The sequence below is a fragment of the Pleurodeles waltl genome, chromosome 2_2 (genome assembly GCF_031143425.1).
Source record: "Pleurodeles waltl isolate 20211129_DDA chromosome 2_2, aPleWal1.hap1.20221129, whole genome shotgun sequence".
In the NCBI taxonomy this organism is placed as follows: domain Eukaryota; kingdom Metazoa; phylum Chordata; class Amphibia; order Caudata; family Salamandridae; genus Pleurodeles; species Pleurodeles waltl.
The window spans coordinates 508,203,102-508,227,402 of NC_090439.1; the positions used below are offsets into that span (position 1 = coordinate 508,203,102).

Genomic DNA, 24,301 nt, shown 5'->3' on the forward strand with positions numbered 1-24,301 from the left:
CACACTCTCCTCTCCTTCCTTCTACCCCAACACCACCACCGTCATCTACATATTCTACACAGTTTTCTCCACAGACATCCTCAGCATCACCTCAAGGGATGACCTAAGTGATGTTCAGTAAGCTACACATCCATGGGACATATCTGATCCTGATCCCATCTTTTCCAATGATCCAGACCTATACCCAGCCAGACCATCTCCATCTGAAGATACGACTGCCTATAACCAGGTGATAGCTAGGGCAGCTGCGTACCATAATGTCTAGCTGCACATAGATCCTGTTGAAGAGGATTTCTTGTTCAATACATTAACATCTACACAAAGAGTACCAGTGCTTCCCTATGCTTCCAGGCATGCTTAGACATGCATCTGCCATTTATAAAGAACCCGTTAAGGCTAGGATCATTACACCTACGGTGGATAAAAAGTACAAACCTACACCCTCTGATCCAGTCTTTATCAGGACTCAGTTACCACCTGACTCTATAGTTTTCAGTGCGGCAAGAAAATGGTCTAATAGTCGGTCTACAGGAGATACTGCTTCTCCAGACAAAGAAAGCAAACAATTAGATGCATCAGGCAAAAGGATGGCTTCTCGGGCTGCAAACCACTGGAGGACTGCAAATTCCCAAGCACTCCCGGCAAAGTATGATAGGGCCACTGAGATGAGATGGAATATCTTTTAAGGTATCTTCCACCTGAACAAAAAAAAAGAGGGCAACAAATAGTAGCAGAGGGACAAGCTATATCTAATAATGCAATTAGATGTGCTACCAGTGCAGCTGATTCAGTAGCACGAGGGGTCAACACTAGTGCAGTGATTAGAAGGCATGCTTGGTTAGGGTGTTCAGGTTTTAAACCTGAAATACAGCAAGCTGTCTTAAATATGCCCTTTGATAAGGTGCAGTTATTCAGACCGGAGGTGGACACCACCATAGAAAAACTCAAAGATTCAGAGACAGCTAAGGCTGTGGGTGCACTATACACCACACCTACTAGAGGAAATTTTTGTAAGACACAATTTAGAAGTGGGTTCAAACCATCATCTACAGAACCATCCACCTCACAACATATTTAGGGCTCACATTGCTATACCTGAGGCTCATTCAGTGGATCGTACAGATGAACTAATAATAGAGGAATAGGGAAAAGCATCTGCTTCCAGAGGTTCCTCTACCTCAACAAAACAGTGACTTCTTAAAAATAGCTTATACATCTCCTGTGGGAGGAAGCTGGTACATTTTTCCCCACAATGGTACAACATCACTACAGACCAGTGGGTTCTATCATTTATCCAACACGAGTATTGTCTAGAACTCATCTTGACTCCACAAAACATTCCCCCTCGTTCACACAAACTCTCTCGAGACCATCTCACTCTGTTGAAGGAGGAGGTACAGTCCCTTCTTCTAAAAAGGGCTATAGAACCAGTACCTATAGTACAACAAGGATCTGGAGTTTATTCACTCTACTTCCTGATACCCAAAAACGATGGTTCTTTAAGACCAATTCTAGATCTCAGGCCTCTCAATCTATACATACTCTCAGAGTGCCTTCATATGGTCACTCTGCTAGATGTTATTCCTCTACTACAGCAGGGGAATTACATGGCAGCATTGGATCTCAAGGATGCCTATTTCCACATTCCCAAACATCTGGCACCCCACAAATATCTAAGAATTGTCATTGCAGAAAAACACTACCAATTCAAGGTTCCACCGTTCGGGGTAACAACAACACCAAGGGTATTCACCAAATGTTTAGCAGTAGCTGCAGCACTCCTAAGAAGACAACACATACATGTGTTCCCATATCTAGACGACTGGCTAACAAAAGTCAATACAGTTCACACTTGTCAACAACACACTCAATGCACTGTCAATCTTCTACACAGTTTGGGATTCACAATAAATTACCTCAATCCTTCAACCATCACAAATACAGCCGTATCTAGGAGCAATTCTGAATACTCAGTGAGCATTAGCATATCCAAACCCAATAAGTATTCAAGCCTTTCAGAATCTCGTCTCTTAGTTGCAACACAGCCATACTTATACAGTAAAGCTAGTGATGCAACTGTAGGGAATGATGGCTTCTTGTATAGCCATAGTTCCCCACGCAAGATTACACATGCGGCCACTACAGCAGTGCTTTTCCCAACAGTAGTCTCAGTCACAGGGTCATCTTCAGGATCTAGTGTTGTTGGACCTCCAGACTCCCGCTCTCTGTAATGGTGGAATCACACGAACCTTTCAAAAGGGTTACCCCCATTTTCTGCCTCTTGTCAGTGTGTTTTACTGCGTTCACTGGGATCCTGCTAACCAGGACCCCAGTGATTATGCTTTCTCCCTCTAAATGTGGTTGCATGAACCACACACACCCCACATTTGGCATACTGGTACCTCCTTATAAGTCCCTAGTATATGGTACCAAGGGTATTGGGGTACCAGGAGATCCCCATGGGCTGCAGCATGTATTATGTCACCCATGGGGAGCCCATGTAAAATGTGTCTGCAGGCCTGCCATTGCAGCCTGCGTGAAAAGGTGCATGCACCTTTTCACTACAGGTCACTTCACCAGGTCACTAAGTCACCCCTATTGTAGGCCCTCCTAGTCCAAAGGGATGGGTTCAAGAACCTGTGTGTGAGGGCACCCCTGCACTAGCAGAAGTGCCCCCACGAACTCCAGTTCCATTTTCCTAGACTTCGTGAGTGTGGGTACGCCATTTTATGTGTGTACTGGATATAGGTCACCACCTATGTCCAGCTGCATAATGGGAACTCCGAACCTGGGCATGTTTGGTATCAAACATGTCTGAATCATATCACAGTACTGTTGCCAGTATTGGAAGTATGCACTCTGGAGGCTCCTTAGAGGACCCCTAGCATTGCTCCTACTATCCTTCTGGGCAGCCCACGCTGCTGCCACCCCTCAGACCGGTTTCTACCCTCCTGCTGCTTGATCTGCGCAAGCCCAGGAAGGCATAACAAAGGATTTCCTTTGGGTGAAGGGGGGTAACACCCTCTTCCTTTGGAAATATGTGTTACATGGCTTGGGAGGGGTAGCCTCCCTAAGCCACTGGTATGCTTTGAAGGGCACATTTGGCAACCTCCTTGCATAAACCAGTCTGCACCGGTTCATGGACTGCCAGTCCCTGCTCTGGCGTGAAACTGGACATTGGAAAGGGAGTGACCACTCCTCTGTCCATCACCACCCCAGGGGTGGTTCCCAGAGCTCCTCTAGAGGGTCCCTTGATTCTGCCATCTTGAATCTAAGGTGGTCAGAGGCCTCTGGGAGCATCTGAGTGGCCAGGTTAGCCAGGTGACGTCAGAGCCCCCTCCTGGTAGGTGGTCATCTGGCTAGGTGACAGTTCCCCTTCCAGGGCTATTTAGGGTCTCCCTTTTGGATGGGTCCTCAGATTCAGCTTGCAAGATTCAAGCAGGACTCCTCTGTAACCTCTACTTCGACTTCTAGCACCTGGAACCGCGACTGGACCCTCCAGGAACTGACAATCTGCACCTATGACGAACATTGTTTCCACAGCTCCTTCCAGCTTTTGCAACATTTCCCCGGCTGTAAATCCTCTGAAGACGGTACATTTTCAGTCTGCATGAGAAGGAAGAAGAAGAAGAAGAAGGAGGAATCTCCATCGGAGAGAAGGAGTCACTTCCCTGCATCCGCAGGCACCAACTATAACGATGAACGGCTGCTTGGATCTCTTCTCATCTTGAGCTGCATGAATCCTGCATCATGGGTGGTGGTCTGGAGTGGTGCCCTCAGTCCTGTCTACCAGCTGTGCAACTTTGGTGAAGGTAATCCCTCGCCTTACCACCCAGGACAGTACCCCTGTGCACTGCATCTCTTGGAGCTACCAAGGCTTGGTGGCATCTCCTCCAAGGGATCTTCAGGCTTTGTGTAGCCCCAGGCACCAGCACTTTTCCCTGTGATGCACAGCCCTATGCAGGCTTCTCCTGCTGCGTCAGACCCTTCTCCATTTGTGCTGCGTGGGCTTCTCTGCAACTCCTGGTTCATCTTCTAGTGGGTCTCCTGTGTGGGCTGCCTTTTCTTCTGTATACTCTCTGCCTTGCTGGGAGTCGCCCAGGGCTTCCCCTGTGGGTTGAGTCCTCCTGGACCTTGCTGGTCCCCAGCAGCTCCACATTTGATTGGTGGGTAGTGCCTCCTGCCTCCACTCGACACTCCTGTGAGTTCTGGACTTGTTCCTCTTCTTCCACAGGTCTTCCTCTTCAGGAATCCACTGCTGGTTTCTTACAGTCTGGCTGGGTGTTGCATTATCTTCTTTTTAGTCCTTTTGGGTGGTTTGGGGAAAAACGAGTAACTTACCCCTTTCTTCCTGGTCACTGGGGGTACTGTGGTACTTACTTTTGGGGTTTCCTAGTTCTTCCAGCTCCCCTCTACACATTCCACTTACCTAGGTGGGGGTCCTGCATTCGCATTCCATTTTTTTTAGTATATGGTTTGCGCTCCACCTAAAGTCACTATTGTCTATTGCTATTGCACTGTTTTCTACCACTATTTATGCCTAATTCAGATTACTAGTGTACATATTTGGTGTGTTTACTTACCTCCTATTAGAGTATTGCTCAACTAGTGTTTTGGCACTGTTAATGTAATAAAGAACATTTATTTTCGTAACACTGAGTGTTTTCTTTCATGTGTGTAAGTGCTTTGTGACTATAGTGGTATTGCATGAGCTGTGCATGTCTCATACATAAGCCTTGGCTGCTCATCACAGCTCCCTCTAGAGGCCTTGGCTGCTAGACACTGCCTACACTACACTAATTGGGGATACCTGGACCTAGTATAAGGTGTGAGTACCTTAGGTACCCACTACACACCAGGCCAGCTTCCTACATTGGTGGTGCAGCGGTGGGATAAGCACTTGCAATTGCCTTACCACTCTGTCACTTGGTACTTTCCACATGAAAGACCACTTACTGACAACGGGTACACAATGTACTTAGTGTCAGGGAACTAGTCTCTTAAGTTTCGGTAAGCTAGGGGTTTAGGCATAGCCCTTACTCCAAACTTCTGTAGAGAGACTAGGGGCTGGAGTAGTTAGGAGCACCTACACCACTCTAACACAGCACCATGTCTTCAGACCAGAGCACATCCCAGGCCATAGACTTCACAATATGTCGGCCTCATTTTCCAAGAGTTGAGGGAGATGTACTCAGATAGGGTTCCTGCCTGTCATCAGTTTCCTAACAAGAGTCTGCTTCCGGGCCTGCCTCTCCAGGATGACCAGGACTATGCTGGAAGCCAGGAGGAGGGGGGAGATGCGGACTCTAGCCCCTCCAGTGTTAGAAAGGCAGGATCTGGACACTGAGGAGAGTCAGCAGGGTCCCTCAGAGGATCACAGAGTCCCTAGTAAACCCGCTAGCCTAGCTGGTAGCACTTCAGGTAGTGGGAGGGGAAGCCATACCAGTAGGCCCCCTTTTATACCCAGAGCGTTAGTTGAGAGGGTAACTAAGAATAGGGACAGATCCTTCTCTGCTCACTCTCATGTCACCTCAGTCTCTGAGGGAACACAGTGCTCAAACCCAGGGAAAGACTCCCTAGACAGGAAACTTAGGCAGCTGAGACTGGAAAATGTTAAAAAGCCTTAGTGCTATGTTTGTAAGAACAAAGACCACAGACAGCTCCTGTCCTAAGAAAGGCACCAAGCCAACCACCACTAACAACTCCACTCCAACTCCTAGTGCCCCTAGCAATAGCAGTGGTGGTAAGACTGCTAGCAGTAGTCAGTTCAAGGGTGTAGCAGGGCTCACTTTAGGAAGTGTAGTAGGGGCTGGTTTAGTTAGAGAGACAACAGAGGCTGTATTAGTCTCTGGTGGGGGCATTGATCTTGCCAGCCTTGCTGCCTGTCCCCTTAACATGGATAAGAACAGGCAGCAGCCTTTGATAAATGGTGTTCAGGCAGAGGCATAAAGGGACACAGGTGCGAGTGTCACTCTGGTGACTGAAAAACTGGTGTCCCCTGAGCAACACCTACTTGGTCACCAATTCCAAGTGACTGATGCTCATAACAACACTGTGTGTCACCCCATGGCAGTTGTTGATTTCAGGTGGGGGGGGCGGTTACTGGTTCAAAGAAAGTTGTTGTGTCCACATACCTACCTGTAGAGTGTCTACTAGGGAACAACTTGGAGACTTCAACTTGGGCTGAAGTGGAGTTAGAGGCCCATGCAGCAATGCTGGGCATCCCAGGGCATATATATAGGCCCTGACAAGAGCACAGGCTAAAGGGCAAAAAGGTCAAGGAAACTTGGAGCCTGGAACAGTGGCCCAAGAGCTTCCAAAACCCAGGGGTAGGAAGTGCAAAAAGGCGTCCCCTACCCCAACCTCCAGTGAGGATTACCCCTCTGAGGAGGAGGAATCTACTGCCTTTGTAGAACCTACACCAGAGGAGCTCCAGGCTGACACAGCTGAGCTCTTGGGTGCAGGAGGGGGCTGCCATGGAGGAATTCAGCATGACACAAAAGACTTGTCCTATACTGGAGGGCTTGAGACAGCAAGTTGTCATTCAGGAGGCAGGGGATATCAGTGGCATCCACGAGGTGTACTGGAAAGACAACCTCTTGTATTCAGAGCCAAGGGACCCCAACCCTGGTGCCACCAGGAGATTGGAAGTCCCTCTGCAATACAGAGCATTTTTGTTGACTCTTGCACATGATATTCCCCTGGCAGGTCACTTGGGGCAAAGTAAGACTTGGGACAGATTTATCACTCACTTCCACTGGTCCCCACATGTCAGAAGACACTAAGGAGTTTTGTTGCTCCTGTGTCACCTGTCAAGCCAGTGGCAAGACAGATGGTATCCCAAAGGCCCCCATATTTCCACTTTCAGAGGTTGGGGTTCCCTTTGAGAGGGTTGAGGTGGATATGGTTGGCCTCTGGAAACAGATTTATTCTGGTGGTGGTGGACCATGTCACCAGGTACCCAGAAGCTATTCCTCTAAGGACCACTATAGCTCCTGCAGTGGCAAAAGCCCTCCTGGGAATTTTCTCAAGAGTGGGCTTTCCTAAAGAGGTGGTATCAGACAGAGGTACTAACTTCATGTCTGCATAGCTCAAAGCCATGTGGAAGGAATGTGAGGTGACTTATAAGTTCACCACCCCTTACTACCCCCAAACCAACGGTTTGGTAGAGAGATTTAACAAAACTCTCAAAGGCATGGTCATAGGACTCTCTTAAAAACTCAGGAGGCGATGGGATGTCCCACTACCATGCCTCCTTTTTGCCTACAGGGAGGTCCCTCAGAAGGGAGTGGGCTACAGCCCCTTTGAACTTCTGTTTGGGCACCCTGTTAGGGGTCCTCTTGCTCTTGCAAGGGAGGGCTGGCAGCAACCTCTCAAGCAAGCGCGGCCTGTCCTTTAGGGTGGAGGGGCCACGCCCCCCCACCTTTTACCCCTCATGAAGAGTGTCTGTCAGGCTGAACAAAGGTCAGCCTGCCACACTCTTCATGTTCAGTTCAGGCAGCCAGGAGCAGACATGCGCGATTTGCGCAGACTCCTGGCTGCCTGAGCTGAACTTTGCTGGGCTGAGAAGGTCACAGCTCCTATGGGCGTGACTTCCCTGGCTCAGCAAAGGTGCCTCGAAGCCCTCCCCTGGGTGACAAGGAAAGCGTCACCCATTGACTTCAACCTGAGCGCTTCAGGTTTAAGCCCTGAAGCGCCCAGGGCGAGTGTCAATCAGTGACACTTCGTCACAGAGTGGGGTGGGGTCAGCAGTCTCTCTGACCCCATCCCAGTCTGTGAGGAGGCTAGGACTGCTGCCTTCCCTCATTGGCTGACCAAAGGTCAGCCAATGAGGGAAGGCAGCAGTCCCATCCCTCCTGGGACCTCCGAAGCTGAAGGTAAATGTGTGTGTGTGTGTGTGTGTGTGTGTGTGATCTTTTAAAATGAATGTTTGGTGCGTGCACACATGTTTGAATGTTATGAGTGTTGTTAATGGATGTGTGTGTGTGTGTGAAAGAATGAGTGTGTGTGTGCTTCCCGCCCGCCCCCCCTCCCTCCTAAAGCTGCTGGCCGCCTCTGCTCTCAAGCCCCCTAAACAGGACATAGTGGACTATGTACTTGGCCTTAGATCAAGGATGGCTTAGTACATGAAAAAGGCTACTAAAAACCTTCAGGCCAGCCAGGAACTGCAGAAGCAGTGGCATGACCAGAGCGCTGTGCTGACTGTTAACCAGCCAGGGCAGAATTTGTGGGTCCTGGAGCCTGTCCCTCCCAGGCACTCCAGGACAAGTGGAGGGGTCCCCACACAGTAGCGGAAAAGAAGGGTGAGGTCACCAACTTGATAGACCTAGGCACTCCCAGAAGCCCCCTCAGGGTGCTTCGTGTGAACTGCCTTAAGTCTACTATTACAGGGCTGATATGACCCTGCTCATGGCCACAGATGAGGGACAGGAAGAAGAGAATGACCCTTTCCCTGGCCTCTTCTCCCACACTGCAGCCGATGGCTTAGTTGATGGAGTAGTCCTTGCTGACTGCCTTTCTGAGTCATAAAAAAATACTGCAGGTATCTCCTGGGACAGTTCTCAGAAATGTTCTCATTGATACCTGGTCAAACCACATGGTGTGAACACACCATTGACACGGGGACAGTTTGCCAAAAAAGGTAAAATTTACAGGCAGCCTGACTGTCAGAGACTGCATCAAATCTGAAGTTCAGAAGAAGCTAGACTTGGAAGTCATTGAGCACTCAATGAACCCCTGGGCTAGCCCAGTGGTGCTAGTCCCAAAATCTCACTTCTAGAATGGGAAAAGAGAAATGGGGTTTTGTGTTGACTACAGAGGTCTCAACACTGTAACAAAAACAGATGGTCATCCTATCCACAGGCCGGATGAGCTAATAGATACATTGGCATTTTCCAGGTATCTGAGCACATTTGATTTAACTGCTGCCTATTGGCAGATTAAATTATCAAATGATGCTAAACCCAAGACAGCATTTTCAATCATTGGAGAGCATTATTACTTTACTGTGATGCCCTTCGGTCTGAAAAATGCACCTGCCACATTTCAGAGGCTGGTGGATACAGTCCTCCAAGGATTGGAAGCCTATAATTCAGCTTATCTGGATAATATAGCTGTCTTTAGCTCCACCTGGGAGGATCCCCTGTTCCACCTATGGAATGTTTTGGAGGCTCTGCAGAAAGCAGGCCTCACTATCAAGGCCTCTAAGTGCCAGATAGGGCAGGGGAAGGTTGTATATCTGGGCCACCTGGTAGGTGGAGGCTAGATTCAACCACTGCAGGGGAAGAGCCAAACCATTTTGGATTGGACTCCCCACCCTACTCAGACCAAGGTCGGAGTCTTTTTAGGACTCACTGAGTACTACAGGAGGGTTATTAAAAACTATTGTTCCATTGTAGCCCCTCTTAATGACCTTGCATCTAAAAGGATGCCAAAGAAAGTTTTATGTTCAGCTAGCTACCAAAAACGATGATCTCAAATTGACCATGTGCTCTGCACCCATTTTAAGAAGTCCTGCCTACTCCAAGCAGTTCATAGTTCAGACAGATGCTTCTGAGGTAGGGTTTGGGGCAGTGTTATCACAACATTACACTGAAGGCCAGCACCAACCTGTAGCTTTTATAAGCAGAAGGTTGATCCCCAGGGAAAAGTATTGGTCAGCCATAGAAAGGAAGGCCTTTGCTGTGGTCTGGGCCTTGAAAAAGCTGAGGCCATACTTGTTTGGCACTCACTTCCTTGTTCAGACAGACCACAGGCCCCTTTGTTGGCCTCCCCAAGCTACTGCTATGCTTTGAATGGCACCTTTTGTGCCCTCCTAGCATAAACCAGTCTGCACCGGTTCAGGGAGCTCCAGTTCGTGCTCTGGTACCACACTGGACAATGGAAAGGGGAGTGACCACTCTCCTGTCCATCACCACCCCAGGGGCGGTGCCCAGAGCTCCTTCAGAGTGTCCCTTGATTCTGCCATCTTGAATCTAAGGTGGACAGAGGCCTGTGGGAGCATCTGAGTGGCGAGGTCAGGCAGGTGATGCCAGAGCCCCCTCCTTATAGGTTGACAAAGTAAAGTTTACAAGAGAATACATTTATATTATTTTTATTTAATTAGAATTTTATATATATATATATATATATATATTCATTTTTTATTTAATTTTTTTATTTATCATTGTTTTTTAATTTTAGTTACTTATTTATAATTTGGAATTTATCTATAGATTTTATTTTATCTACTTGTCTTAAATTTTTCTCTAGTAAAGTAGGGCTAGAGTAATACATAAATAGATATGTAAATACATTGTAACGGAATATATGTTCAAGGAATATAATAATGAGTATACAAATATGAGAAGAAAAGTAGTATTGTATAAACACAGACTTTCAAGATTTGTAATACTTGAAGTTAATTAATGTGTACTTTTCTGGCATTTATTTATTTCCTCAGTTTTTGAATTGTGAAGTAGTTATGATAATAAAACATTTAATCAGTGTGATATAAAAACGAGAGCAGGGATTCATAAGTATCTAATATAGCCTTAGAACCCGCCATAGCGGGCTCTACCGGCTATTAAAGGCCCGCTCCCGAGTTAAATGCCCGAGCCGAAGGCGAGGGCATTTAACAAGGGAAAGGGCCTTTAATAGCCGGTAGAGCCCGCTATGGCGGGTTCTAAGGCTATTAGAACATTCTGCCACTCAGGGCAGAATGTTCTCTTTAAAAAAACAAATTGCTCACGGAGCCCGAGGGGATTAGAATCCCCTCGGGCTCCGTGAGGCTTTGTTCACAGCTGCTGCTGTGAACAAAGCCCATTGGAATGTTGGCGCTTCGGGCTTTTACCGGCCAGTAAAAGCCTGCAGCACTCCATTGTTTTCAATGGAGCAGCCACCTTCCAATGTTCTAATATAACAACTTATCTGTGAGCTATGCAATGACCTACGAACATGTTAAGCATTGATAATATACACATATATGTATATATACACATACACACACACACATATATATATATATATATATATATATATACACACATACACACATATATAATTATGCACAGGGGCATTGTTGTTTTGGTTGGGTCCATAGAGTTAGGCCTTGGGTGTGGAGAATATCTTTTTCATGCATTTTCTGTCCAGCCCATAAGAGGGTGTTAGCCAAAGGTTGTTTTGCTCCTCTCTGCTGAGAGAACTACCGGTAAAAGGTGAATTCTGGCGAGGGCGATTGTTGAACACTAGGCTCTGTCACATTTAAGAAAACCCCAGCTGGCTTAATGAAGCGTGAACCCCTTTATTGCTAGGGTGACTGTACCCTTATGCACCCTTTTTCCCTGGTAATTTCAGATCTTTTATAACAAACATTAGATGGACATCTGCTTTCACGTTTGTGCCACACACGACAACATCACAATGACATAAGTACCTTTATGTGCACGTATATGCTCAGACAGATTTAGGTGTACTCTTGTTTGGCCTTTGTTTTTTTTCATGTGCTGTCGACTGTAAAATCACAGTTAGGTTGAGTAATTGATCAGCTATGTACCTACTTTTGCGTTTTCTCAAAAATCGCTTCATGCACATTAAAGTGTTTTGTAATTGACATTCTTTCAGATGCCGAACATTGTCGGGCTCACCCAGACCAAAGAATTTTAAGAAAGTTCACTTCATTAAGAATATGCGTCAGCATGACACCAGGAACGGCAGGTATTGTAAACACCTCGGTTTCCGATCTACATCTATTTGTGGGACATTATGTGGGGAGAGACGGGCAGAAGAAGCATGGAATGGGTGTGGTGTGATTGTGGAAAATACAAGAGGCGCAGGAGGGACACGATCACATCTAATCCAGCCATATGTCTTTACCATACATTTTTGCCACAAAATATGTGAAAACTCACAGGTAGCTTATCTGAGTTGATCACAGTAATGCTGTATCAGGAAGGAGTTACTTTTATATTTTTCTGTTTGGATGTGCCTTGACCTCAGGGTTTTTCCATTTCCCCAACACAGTACCCGATCTTTGTGTTGTCTTATGTTTTTCATATTTATATTACATGAATAGAACAAGTTACAGACTGGGAGTGTTCATGACTCAAATCAAGGTTTGAAACAATAAAGAACTGCAACGTGATTAAATGTGGTGCAAAATGAGGATTCAGAACTCAGATTGTGCAAAACAGCATTCCAGGCTGACTCTCAAAGTCCAGTCAAATAAACATAATTGTGAAAACTATGGCAATGTCTGTCAAAGTCACCTGTAGAAGGTGGGTAGTTGACGTTTCAACCCTGTCTGATAACTCGCTGGGTCATCATAAGGATGGAATAAGTAGCCTCATCCCATTGTAAAGAAACGTGAAGAATGGATTATCAATTTATATCTTGTATTAAGTGAAAGTGGGAGCAGCTGTTTACGTAAAAATTAAATGATGTTCCACTGTTTACCAAGCATTATGTATAGTTACATTGAAAGACTACCATAGATCTTTTAAGATGAGGGAGGACATGCTGGTGCCTGTCAAATTAATTCACTGCTCAGTGTCTGGTAAACAGAAAATATCGTGTGTTGGAAATTAATTTGGGTTAAAAACGCTAGTCTGCCTGTAGCGTCAAAAACATCTGGTCCATAAATCTATCAGTTGGCTTCAGATAGCAGCTCACATTTGCACCACACACATTTCTATCTCAGTTCTTACACTTAAAGGCACCACCCAAACCGGTGCGTCCAAGCTACACCATTCTTAGTGGCACTTGCACTATCAGAAAGGCAAATCAGCACCCTTGACCTACACTTCTCAAGCTCCTTACCTGCCCGTGCATGGTCCAATAAAAAAAAAAAATCTGAAACCCCGTCTTTTTAACTGTACTTCATTTTTTTGTTACAATTGTAAATCCTCCCTTACTTTCATTCACCCTGCAACATACTCTTTTTCAGTCTTTCCTTTCACCTCCCCACCTACTTAGTTCAAATTCACTTAGAAGCAATCACACACTCATGCAGCATTCCATACAAATCAAAGTACAGTACGTTATAGTGAAGTACATTAATCCGAGTTGTGACTGTGATGTGAAGCAGGACATCACCGACTATTCTGTGTGGAATGTTGGCATGCAGAATACTGCTTTTTGGGTCAATGCTTTCAGTCTTTTTATTAAAACCTAGTACGGATTCCAAGGCTCTAAAAATTTGATGTCTCAGGGTCCCGCGGACTGTAGTTTACTAATGAAATTGACCATGAGCTGCAGACTATGCTACTGACTCTGATTCTGTTGTACACTCCAGAATCTGACAGGTAACTTGTGTTTCTCAGTGTCCATTGAAGACTTGTGTCCTGGCCCAGCAGTTTATAGATTGATTTTATTATTGGATGACAGTGGAAGCTTTCCCCATATTGTCTTGGAATATTTGACCTAGTAGAAAATGAAATCTCTTTGGCTTTTGACTATGCTCACTTCTGGAACAGATTGCTTGACAACTCTAAGGCAAGTGTAGATAAAGTTAATAAAGGCACACTGTGACACAGACTACTAACTTATTGAAGGTTCTCCCCTGATAAAGAAATGTATTAAATGTGAAGATGAGTGGCATGAATTCTCAACGTGCAGACATAGCATTTTCCTCAATTGCAGGAAGATATGCAATTAGAAATATTCAAATACATGCAATCGTTTTGAAATGGTAGACATTCATCAGTAGTTTTAGTGTGGAATACCCTAAAGCTTGCTACATTTTCTCTCTAAAAAGCATTCTTAATCTGATTTGGAAAAACCTGCACCAGGTTAACCATAATTAAGCTTTCCTGTTTCAGGTTTGATCCTATATTAGCTGATAAAACCCAACCGAAAGGGAGATAGACATTATCAGTGTAAACAAATAAACACCTGAACATCCACCAACAAAAATACAATTCAACGAAAATATATTGAGAGAGAATATTATATTTTTATAATTTCTTCTTGAAGGAGCCACAAGGTAGCAGAGAGAATAACTTGTCTAAGATTACTGTGCTTCCATTCAATGTTTCAGGGATGTACCTAAAATGTTTTCCTTTTTCATGTTTTTTTCCAGTTTTGTGCTTTTGGAGTACATATGCAGCATTTAGAAGCACATTTTCAGGTCTTATGTAATTACTTTATAGAATTAAGAGAATGTGGGGGGTATTATACTCATACTTTATCTTTTGACTGTTTCATTCTGTCACAACCTGAGGAAAGGTCCGGCTCATAGGACTCTTGAACAGCATGCATTTTCCCATACATACAGAATAGATAAAGCCCTTTGATACATTAGGTCCTGTTGTTCGCAAGTCAGAACTGATAGCAAGTCAACTGCGAAATACCACAAGCTTTAAACATTCAATGCAAGGTTTATTGACAAGTACTTTATGTAAATGTGTTGTCCAGTCGTGGCTCGCAGCGCTTCAAAAGGGCTATGCAGGTGCGGCGCGGCGGGGAGGGGAAGGGGTGATAGGAGGAAGGGTGAAGCAGGGGGTGCATTAATTTTTTTTTAAATTTAAATTAAAAACTTACATCATGTGCCGACCTGTGCCACTTCTTTCCAGCGTTGCTGCAGGCACAGGCCTCCTGCCTGCCCTGTGTCAATTGCTGATGCTGCTTAAAGCAGCATCAGGATTGTCCAGGCAGTCTAGGAGCCTGTGCAGCCTCTCTCCAACCCGGCTGGAGACAGCCTACTGCGCATGTGTGTTTGGCCAGCCTAAGACAGCCGGCCAAACACACATACACTCTGAAGGGGAGTGCTGTCACCCCCGTGGCTCCGCCCCTTTCAGAACAAAAGGATTTTAAATATAGTTTATTATCCTTTCGTTTTGAAAGGTTTGCAGCTTCTGCTGCTGGAGGGGAAAGGAAAAGGCTTCTCCGCCCTTATGGAGGAGCCTCCCCTGGTGTTGTCATCATGTGCATGTAAAAGTGGTGAAAATCCTAAAGTTAAAAACTGAGGGGTGAATAGGTTAAACACTTATACAGACTGATAATAATATTATGATGATACTTCCTTAAAATGACTAGGTTAGGATAAGTGGAAGGATTGTTTGTACGCACGAAAACAATTAAAACGATTCATACAGTTTATCGGAAGGAGATCTTTAGCAGCATTGATATTAACTTTTAGTTTTACATTGCTCGATATATGGTCTTTTAATTTGTTTTGCGACTGATGTAAGAAATTCTTTAAACTGAGCATTTGATTGATAACATTTTTTTAAAAGTAAGAGCTGATCTTAATGTAAATATGTTTAAGAATCTTTGTTTAAAGATTGGATACTGTAAGTAAAATTTTAAAGAGGGACAGCAGGGCAGAGCTTGCTGAGCTCCCAAGTGGATGTGTCTTGGAGGACCTCTGGCATAACTTCCTCTCTGGGGCTAGCTTTGGTGGGTTATATAGTAAGAGTGCTCCCATGGGGCTTTGCTCCAACCTGAGGCAATGTTTTGTGCCTGAAAACCAGAGAGGGCTGCTCCATCCCTTATACACAGAATTTTGAAATAGTGCAGGTGTATCCTGTGGCATTATGAAAATCCTGACCTCAGTGAAGCTGCAAGACGTGTCCAGAGTTTTAGTGATGCTGAAAGCATGGGCCATAGTGCAGCTTAAACTTCTGGAGGCACATCTAGAGCAGCCCAGAGCTGCTGGGGATTTACCTCTTCTTACAGGTCCAGCATGGTGGCAGCATCTGCTGGGAGAGTAGAGGGTAACATGGGAGCAGCCAAATTTCAACATCCCAGTGAATATTTGCCCATGCTGCTAAGCCAGTTGAGTGCTGGCACTACCCCAAGTCTGTGTGTCGAGTGAAAGTTAACGGGATTGAATACAATGCAGACCCACCATGTCTCCCAAGAACAGAAAACCTTAGGGCGCTCATAATAAGGAATCTCTTTACTCCCACCCGTTAGCATTCGCATTCTCACTGAGTCTCAAGATCTAGAGGATACTGGCTGGTATAATTAAAGCAAGGGGAGTATTTTCTCTTTGACATGCTTAATGACACAATTGAGCGCAAAGTAACATTGATGGACAGTAGTTTGAAAGATCTGAAGACAAGGGTGGTGCAGGCAGAATAGAGTTCTGGGACATGACATGAAATTACTGCAGCTGGAGATGCGTCTTTGAAAACATGGGGATGATATTAATCATTAATGCAACAAGAGCCTCCAGGCTGAGGAGTTTAGGGGAGCTGTCCATCCTTTACATGGAGGAGGATGCTTTGCTCTTATTCACAACACCTGTTCCCGCAAATGTGAAGTGAGTACAAGACCAAATTGGAAGCCTATAAATCTATTTGGTTTCTTATCCCCGGTCCCTGGAGTGAGGCCAGTCCCTGGTACAGTGTTCTGTACTAGAGTCAGGTAATGACATCATAGCTAGAGGCAGTCATATGTATGACTTTTAAAAGAAGGTCCAGACCATCCAGAAATAATTCTTGATTTTGAAATCTGAGCAATATCTTTGGCAACCAGTGCAACTCATTTTGTTTGATAAGGGAAGCCATCTTTTTGTGCAACTAGATGCTGAAGAAGACTTTTTGGACAATCTGAGGTCATTCCAATGAAGATACATGCCAGATAGGGATGCTAAGCTTGACCATTTCATTATTAGTTGCATCATCTTGAGACTTTGTTTAACATATGTGACATAATATCCTTGCTTGGCTTGTTGTCTTTCCTTTTCCTTCTCCCTCTCCCTCTTTTGCACTGCTTCTTGCTCTTAGGAGTTTGGGAGGTGAGGGTAGAAATTTTCTGATTTGCCAGTGATGTTACATTTGGTGATGTGGATGTTTAACCCAATAAACGTTATTTAAACCTAGTCCTAAAATAAGCACCACCACCCCTTCTTACTAGAGACCACATGCTTAACATATTCAGGCCTGATCTCACATCCATAACCCCTCCCTTGCACCATCACAAATCAGAATGTGAGAACTCACAAATCCATAACTCTGTCATCATTTTCTCTTCTCACCTTCCAGGAAGGCCCAGTTGGCTTCTGTCTGAGAGAATGCATGTATTTCCATCTGGTGCATCACTTTGAGCTTAGTTGGAGTCATAAGTTTAGGTTGATCCTCTGTTTCCGAAAGATACTCTGAGACGCAAATTCCTCATCTTGTGATTCTCCCCAGGCACTAGACTCGATCCAGAAACTCTTGTAACTGCTACTGCTTACTGGCTGGTGGCACTATCAGCCTTTGGACATGATGATAAAGAGCTGCATATAGGCACCTCCTCTGGGGACTAAATTCATTTTCTCCATTCCCTTTGAAGAGATCCAGAGTTACTCTCCTACCTGTTGTGGTGCTTTATCTGACCTATTTTGAACATATTTGTAATTTCTAGGCTGTGTGCAGGGATACCGCTCTCAAACATGAAAATGTTGTATGTGCCGGAAACATTTATAATTATAGATCCACATGACATTTGCCTGTGGTTTCCCAGCAATAAGCATGACTCTAGGGTCTGTGACAAATGCTCCCTGATGCACCCTAAAGATATGAGAGAATGGGAAACCAGACTCTGTCACCAAGCACAAAAAGAGGGACTTGTGCTGCTGCAGTTCATAGGATAGGTCCTAGTCCAGATCACCATCGTCAAGTAATTGAATGTAAAGTCGAGGGACAAGTTGAAAAAAAAGCATTGGAAAAGTAAGCAAAGCTCCTGATCTTGGGAGCTTCTCACAGCCAGTGTTGCAGAAATCCGATGTCTGCTTCAGCTTCCTCTTCCATCTGATGATAAACCTGAAGTTTATGCACCTTGAGTTCCCTGAGCCATTGTTGACTCAACAGCTAGATGAAGCCTTTAGAGGGGCCATGCAGCAGATATTCAAACTGATTCTGGCTCCCTCTGGCGTGCCTTCAGCCCATCCAGACCCAACTGGGGCACCACATGAATTGACACCCACAGGCCCTCGAACAGGCAAGGTCAGTCCGTTCCGCGCCTGGCACAGGGCTTTAAATCCAACCCTTTGCCTGAGGCCTCGTCTGTTGTTGCTCTTTCAGCAGGGGTTCTGGGAGCACTGGTTCCAGATTTGGTGTCGGCTCTAGCTACAGTTCCTTCTTTGCATAGAATTCAGTGTCACGATAGTATCCCAAATACACAACTATCTGGAGAGGAAGATACCCCTCCATTTCCTTTACCTTAATAATACAGGAGGTTGGAGGCTATTTACGGGTATGCAATGTGTTCAAACCGCACACCACGATGATGATGATGATGATGACGACGATGATGACAATGATGAGGTGGCTAAATTAGTAATCGGTCGTTTTTCTGACGCTGGCTAATATTCCTACTTACTGAATGCAATGACCTATTTTCCTCCGCCAAAACCAGGATGTGACCTCCTGATGTCCGTGGACCTGACTGGAGGGCAGCTGGGGTTCCATTCAGAAGCTGTATCCAGGTTGAGGGGGGTATTTGTTGGCAGAAAGGTAGCTTGCTCTTGCTTTTTTTTTTTTAACATAAAACGATTACCTCCTTATTGTGCAAGAAGGTCCTGATGAACTATGCAAAAGGTTTGTTTTCATTGAGTAACACTTAAAAGGGTAAATTATAGCCGCCCTTGGGGCCTCCAACCCACTGCTGTGCTGGCAGTCTGTGGATACATTCATAATCTCTCTTTAGTGGGCGAAAATCAACTGTGAAAGGATTCATGGACCTTGACCTTTTTTATTATTAATGAATACATTGAGCACAGACGATGTTTATTGTTGTCGTTTCTTGCTAAATGCCTTTATTATATGCTAGGGAAGAATTTGTACATAATTTCAAAAATGTGTTTTGTTTGGGTCAGACGTCACCCACAGTGGCAATTTATAGCTGTTGATTTCAGCTACAACAACTTTATTTCCTTCCTGGGGAGAACTTAGCAATGTGCCAAATTAGCATGACTCGACACAAAGCTATTTGCTTTGACCGTTTGTATTAGTTCTGCTTTTCAAGTTGTTCACACTCATGCCAAACCATTTTATCTGAGTAGGTTAGGTTTCGCAAGATATCGAGCAATGGCTGCGCTTTGCAGGTCTGAGGCTTAACCTGTGGTTTCCTGTTCTGCATCATGAGGCGGATGAATGATTTGGAATTGGGCAAGAAGTATTTTTATCGAATACATAAATGCATTTTCTCACACGCTACCACGTCACCTCAAAGAATGGCGGGTCTCGAGTTTGGGAAATGTATTAAGAACCAATTCAAATCAAATTTAAAGTGTACCACGTTAAACACAAGAGCAGACTAGGCTCTTTCTGTCCTAAAGAGGAACTCAGTCACCCCTCTTCATGTTAGGTATGTACTAAAATCACAAACAGAAATCCTGTAGGTATAGTTTTCTTCCCATTAAAAGAAATCATTTTTTTTACGCTACATGAAAAATGTGATTTACCATAAAACATGTATTTTTGTTAATTAAGTGGCGTTTGCCTATTCTTTGAAGCAAGGAGTAACAAGAAGAAGTCTAAGAAAAGTGGTTAGATTAGTTCTAGGAAGTGACAGCTTGGTTTGAAAATGTCTTATTTACGAACTAGGGAAAGCCACCCTAATGTTTATGATGCGCTGCAATCCTTTACCCATATTCCCTTAGGAATAAAGGAGTTTACAAATTGGGAGAGAGATTCAAGAGTCAAAGTGGGAAGCATTTGGGGGTCCTTTTCTAAAAGTATGACTCCTGCTCAGTGTAAGCAAGTGACTATAGGGGTTATTTACGACTTGTTGTAACCTGACCAAACTCCATTGTATATACTCCTTGGTGAGTTCTTACAGGGGGTTGGGATGTCGAACGCTTGCGGAAATGTAGGTTATGCTATCTGAAGCGTACCGTATTTTAAAACGAAGTTCTTATTTCCATCAACATCATGCTGAGGTAACTTATTCTAGGGAATCCACCTGGTACTTCCGGGTCCTAGGTTTCCTGCCAGGGGGATGATATAAAAGAACAATAGAATGCTAGTCTGACACTGCCTTTCAGTTGCAAACTTTCACTGCCCTAACGCTGGAAGTAGGCTGAACTGTCCTCTGTGCCTTTTTGACAGAAGTGCCTCTGGGACATTTCAGCCATATAGAACATGAATGATCAGTGGCAAAATTAATAAAGTCTGGAAATCAACCTTATATAAGTGTGTTTGTCCACATTTAATGTGTATTCAGGCTCTGTGCCTTTGGACTTTGTTGAAAGCAGTTTTTCTTGCTTGTTTAATAAATAACAGTTTTGCAAGGTGAAAGGGATGCCTAAACCCCAGACATGAAGAGTATGCAATTATCAACTGTTATCGCTCTGAACATATGGATCTCTTCTACTCCCAGACACTCTCTTGCATCTTGTTCCCGCAGAGAGGGGAACATAGGATCACTGGCAGTTTTGTTGGCTTGAGCATTGGCATAATTCATTTCACAAACAGTCCGTTATAAGATTGGTTTAAGTAGGACTGCATTTAGGGTGTCCTAAATGTTATATTGAGAAAGCATGTTAGAAACAGTTGGTCTAGGAAAATAGTAGTAGTGGCTGTGTTTGTTAGGGGGGGCATAGTTGGAGGCAACCTATTGAGGTGTTGTGGTTCTAAAAATCTATATTTGGGACTTATGGGCTTGATAAGTGTTGTGGACCCCTTACTGTTTTGATTCCATAGTCCAAAAAGTATGAAACATTTTTCAGTATATTTAAATAAAGAGAAAACTGATGTACCAAAAGTAATGAGATATAAGTCGATGGTGTTTTTCTGCCTCAGTAAAGACATATTTCCGTACTTTAAGGTATTTGTACTTCGTAAGCCAGCCATTGCTAACCTCGCCTTCCTATTAGTGGATCAGTGGAAAAATAGCACTCGTATTTCCAATTAACCTATGTGTGTGTTTTATAAATACCCAAAATGAAGATTTTGTATAAAATATGCAAAGAAATATAGAGCATCTCTCATGATTCAAATATTGAATGCAAATTGAACAGTTGCTGGTGCTCAACTTAAAAGAATGCAGTAAAGGGACTCTTTCATACCTTACCACACATTAAAGAGCATAAAACTCGTAATAAAACACATAAGTGAAAATGCTGCACATTCAACTAAAATATGCAGCAAAAGATTTGATTAATGCCAAAGGATAGTATAACACCCAGCTTTCACTTACTCTGTAAAAAAGGGCACACTATTTTCCTGCCAGGCATTACTGGGATATTCTGGTATCACCTGTAAAATTCAATGCATTATTAATCTGATGTAACTGATTTCCCAAAATGAATAGTACTGTCACATCTGTAATAAACACATTTTATCCACCCTCTTATTCAAGCCAAAACCATTTGAGTAAGAGCTGCTTACATTAGACACATGCTTTGCACCACTTGCATTCATATTATTGTGCACAGGCTACATTCAATCCTTGTGCTGTTATACCACTTTAGCTGTGGCAATGGCATCATGCAACCTAGGATCACCAATAACCCACAACTGTTCCTGAATCTTCTTACCATTGACATGAACAGTTATCTGATCTCTGATCATTTCATCAGTCTTGAATCTAAAATTTCATGTCTTAGAAAAAGCTCTGAAGGCAGTAAGAAGTTCATCAAAAGATTCACCATGCGTCTGTGCTCTAGTGTAAAATGTAAACCTATTCAGTGCAATACTAGTGGTAGGTTTAAATCAGCAGCCCATTCTCAATAAAGCTTCTTCATAAGTATCAATGCCTCCTTGACCCTGAGGATGGTCCTGAGGCACAAGTTTAGGTAAAGTCCTAAAAATCACTTGTGCTCCTGATTCTAAACAGTGTAACAAAATGTTTTTTCTTTCTGCACTCATCTGTGCACCAATAATGGTCATCATGTAATAATATATTCCTTCCATCTAATCCAAGAAATGGGAGGATCAACTTTACTTTGTAAAAAAAAATTGGCTGGTGGGTCAAATTGTATTTACACAAGGTATTCCTGAGAACAAGAATTACATCATCTTCACACAAGTAATAGTATAGTATGAGATGCTTTATACTGCCTGTTAATGCTCCAAACAAATGATAAAACAGCAGACACGTAATGCACCAACCACTACAAGTACAGCTTCTCCTAGCCTGTCTACTGTGTGTCATGATAGAGATCTCCTGCTGGTGCTAGAACTTATGCAGTGGGTGTCAGATACTAAACACCTCATGTAAGAGGCTGGCCTGGTTTGTAGTGGGTACCTTGGGTACTTACACCTTATACCAGGTCCAGGTATCCCCTATTAGTGAAATGTAGTGGTGTTCTAGCAGCTTAGGCTGATAGAGATAGCTATTACAGAGCAGCTTACGCTAAACTAGGAGACATGCAAAGCTCCTACACTACCACTTAGAGTTACACAGTACTTATACAAAAGTAAAGACAATACTCAGTGTTACCAAAAATAAAAGTAGTTTATTTGGGTGACACAAGGCCAAAAATATCTTAGGGGCAATACTCCTTCTGGAGGTAAGTATTGTACACAATATATACACCAGACACCAAAATAAGGTAAGTAATTAGACATAGGATAGTGCAAACAATAGGAAATGCTATAGAATGTAATGGGAGAAAATGGGTCTAGGGGCAACAAACCGTATACTAAGAAAGTGGAATGCGAATCACAAATTCCCCCCTAGACAAGTGTAGTGTGTAGAGAATCGCTGGGAGAGTAAGAATACAGTAAAGGTAAGTTAATTACCCCACCCCAGAGCCCAGAAAAGCAGGAGTAAAGTACTGCAAGTTTCCAATACAATACAAGTTGTGATTAGAGTTATTACAAGAACCAAGCAAGACTGCAAACGACAAATGGTGGATTCCTAGACCTGAAGACCTGCAAAGGAAGGAGAACAAGTCCAGAAGTCGAAAGAAGTTCCAGGAAGGACAGGAGCCCCTAGCAACCCAGAAGAGGGTGCAAAAGAAGAGTCCCCGGTTGGACGAAGACTGCAGAAATGCACCCAAGGAAGATGTCAGTGGGTTCCTGTGTGATGCACTGGATGTCCCACGAAGAGCAGTTGGATGCAGGCGAGTTTCGGCACTGGATTCCTCCAACAAGCCTTGGTTCCGGCAAAGTCGCGTTTTGCATCAAAGTGACACTGTCTGGACCCAGGAGGGGCCTGGGGACCTCAACTCTGTGTGAGGCGGAAGAGGGGGCTCTCAGCACTTTAGAGAGCCCTCAGAACACCAGACAGCACCGACGGGAGTCCCAGGACAGAGGGACAAAGGAGGTGCAAATTGCGGTTGGTGTAGCACTGCAAAGGAAGATCCCACGCTGCCGGAGGTCAACTCAGCGAGTTGAGCCTCGCAGGATGGAGTGCTGGGGACCTGGGCCAGGCTGTGCACGGAGGGATTTTGCAAATAGTGCACAGAGGCCTCAGGAGGTGAAGAGGACAGTGTGCACAGGGGTACTGTCGTTCTCGGGGAAGGCAAGGTCTTACCTCCTCCAAATTGGGACAGCAGGACAGTCTGTGTCGAAGGGGTCCACCCTCTGTGTTCCAAGGAGCATGCTCATCGCCAGGAGTCTAAGAGAACCGGTTGTCGACTTAGAAGGTGCTTGCTTTAGCAGGGAAGTGACTCCATCACTCCACGGGAGATTTCTTCGGTCCTTTTGGTGCAGGGTGAAGACAGGGAGTCCCCAGAGCGTGCACACCATGGAAATTGTTGCAGTTGCTGGCTGGAGCTGAAGTTGCAGAAGAAAAGTAGCCCTTCTGCATACTTTGTTGCTGTTACAGCAGTTCCTGGAGCAGTTTGCGGTGGATCAGAGGTCACAGGATGAAGTAGTGGTTGCAGAGGATTCCTGATGGAAACTTGCAAGCAGAATCTGAAGAGAAACCCATAGGAGAGACCCTAGATAGCCCTGAGAGGGGGATTGGCTACCTTATCAGGTATGGACCTATCAGGAGGGGTCTCTGACATCACCTGCTGGCACTGGCCGCTCAGAGGCCTCCAGAGTGTCCCCACACCTTGGAAAACAAGATGGCTGAAGTCTGGGACACACTGGAGGAGCTCTGGGCACCACCCCTGGGGTGGTGATGGACAGGGGAGTGGTCACTCCCCTTTCCTTTGTCCAGTTTCGCAGCAGAGCAGGGACTGGGGGTCCCTGAATCGATGTAAACCGGCTTATGCAAGGAGGGCACCATCTGTGCCCTTCAAAGCATTTCCAGTGGCTGGGGGAGGCTACCCCTCCCTAACCTGTAACACCTATTTCCAAAGGGAGAAGGTGTAACACCCGGCTCTCAAAGGAAATGCTTTGTTCTGCCTTCCTGGAACTGAGATGCTCAGACCCCAGGAGGGCAGAACCCTGTCTGTGAGGTGGCAGCAGCTGTAGCATTGCAAGCCTCAAAGAGG

At 44.7% G+C, this 24,301-nt stretch overlaps 1 protein-coding gene across 2 annotated transcripts in view; it reads left to right on the forward strand.

Moving 5' to 3' along the window:
- The window catches only part of CABLES1 (Cdk5 and Abl enzyme substrate 1), a 442,043-nt gene that overhangs the window by 164,680 nt on the left and 253,062 nt on the right, over positions 1-24,301 (forward strand). For both annotated transcript variants that reach the window (XM_069220017.1, XM_069220018.1), the window contains exon 3: positions 11,602-11,694. In XM_069220017.1, coding sequence (XP_069076118.1) covers positions 11,602-11,694 — 93 coding nt within the window. The remainder of the gene's footprint in view (positions 1-11,601; positions 11,695-24,301) is intronic.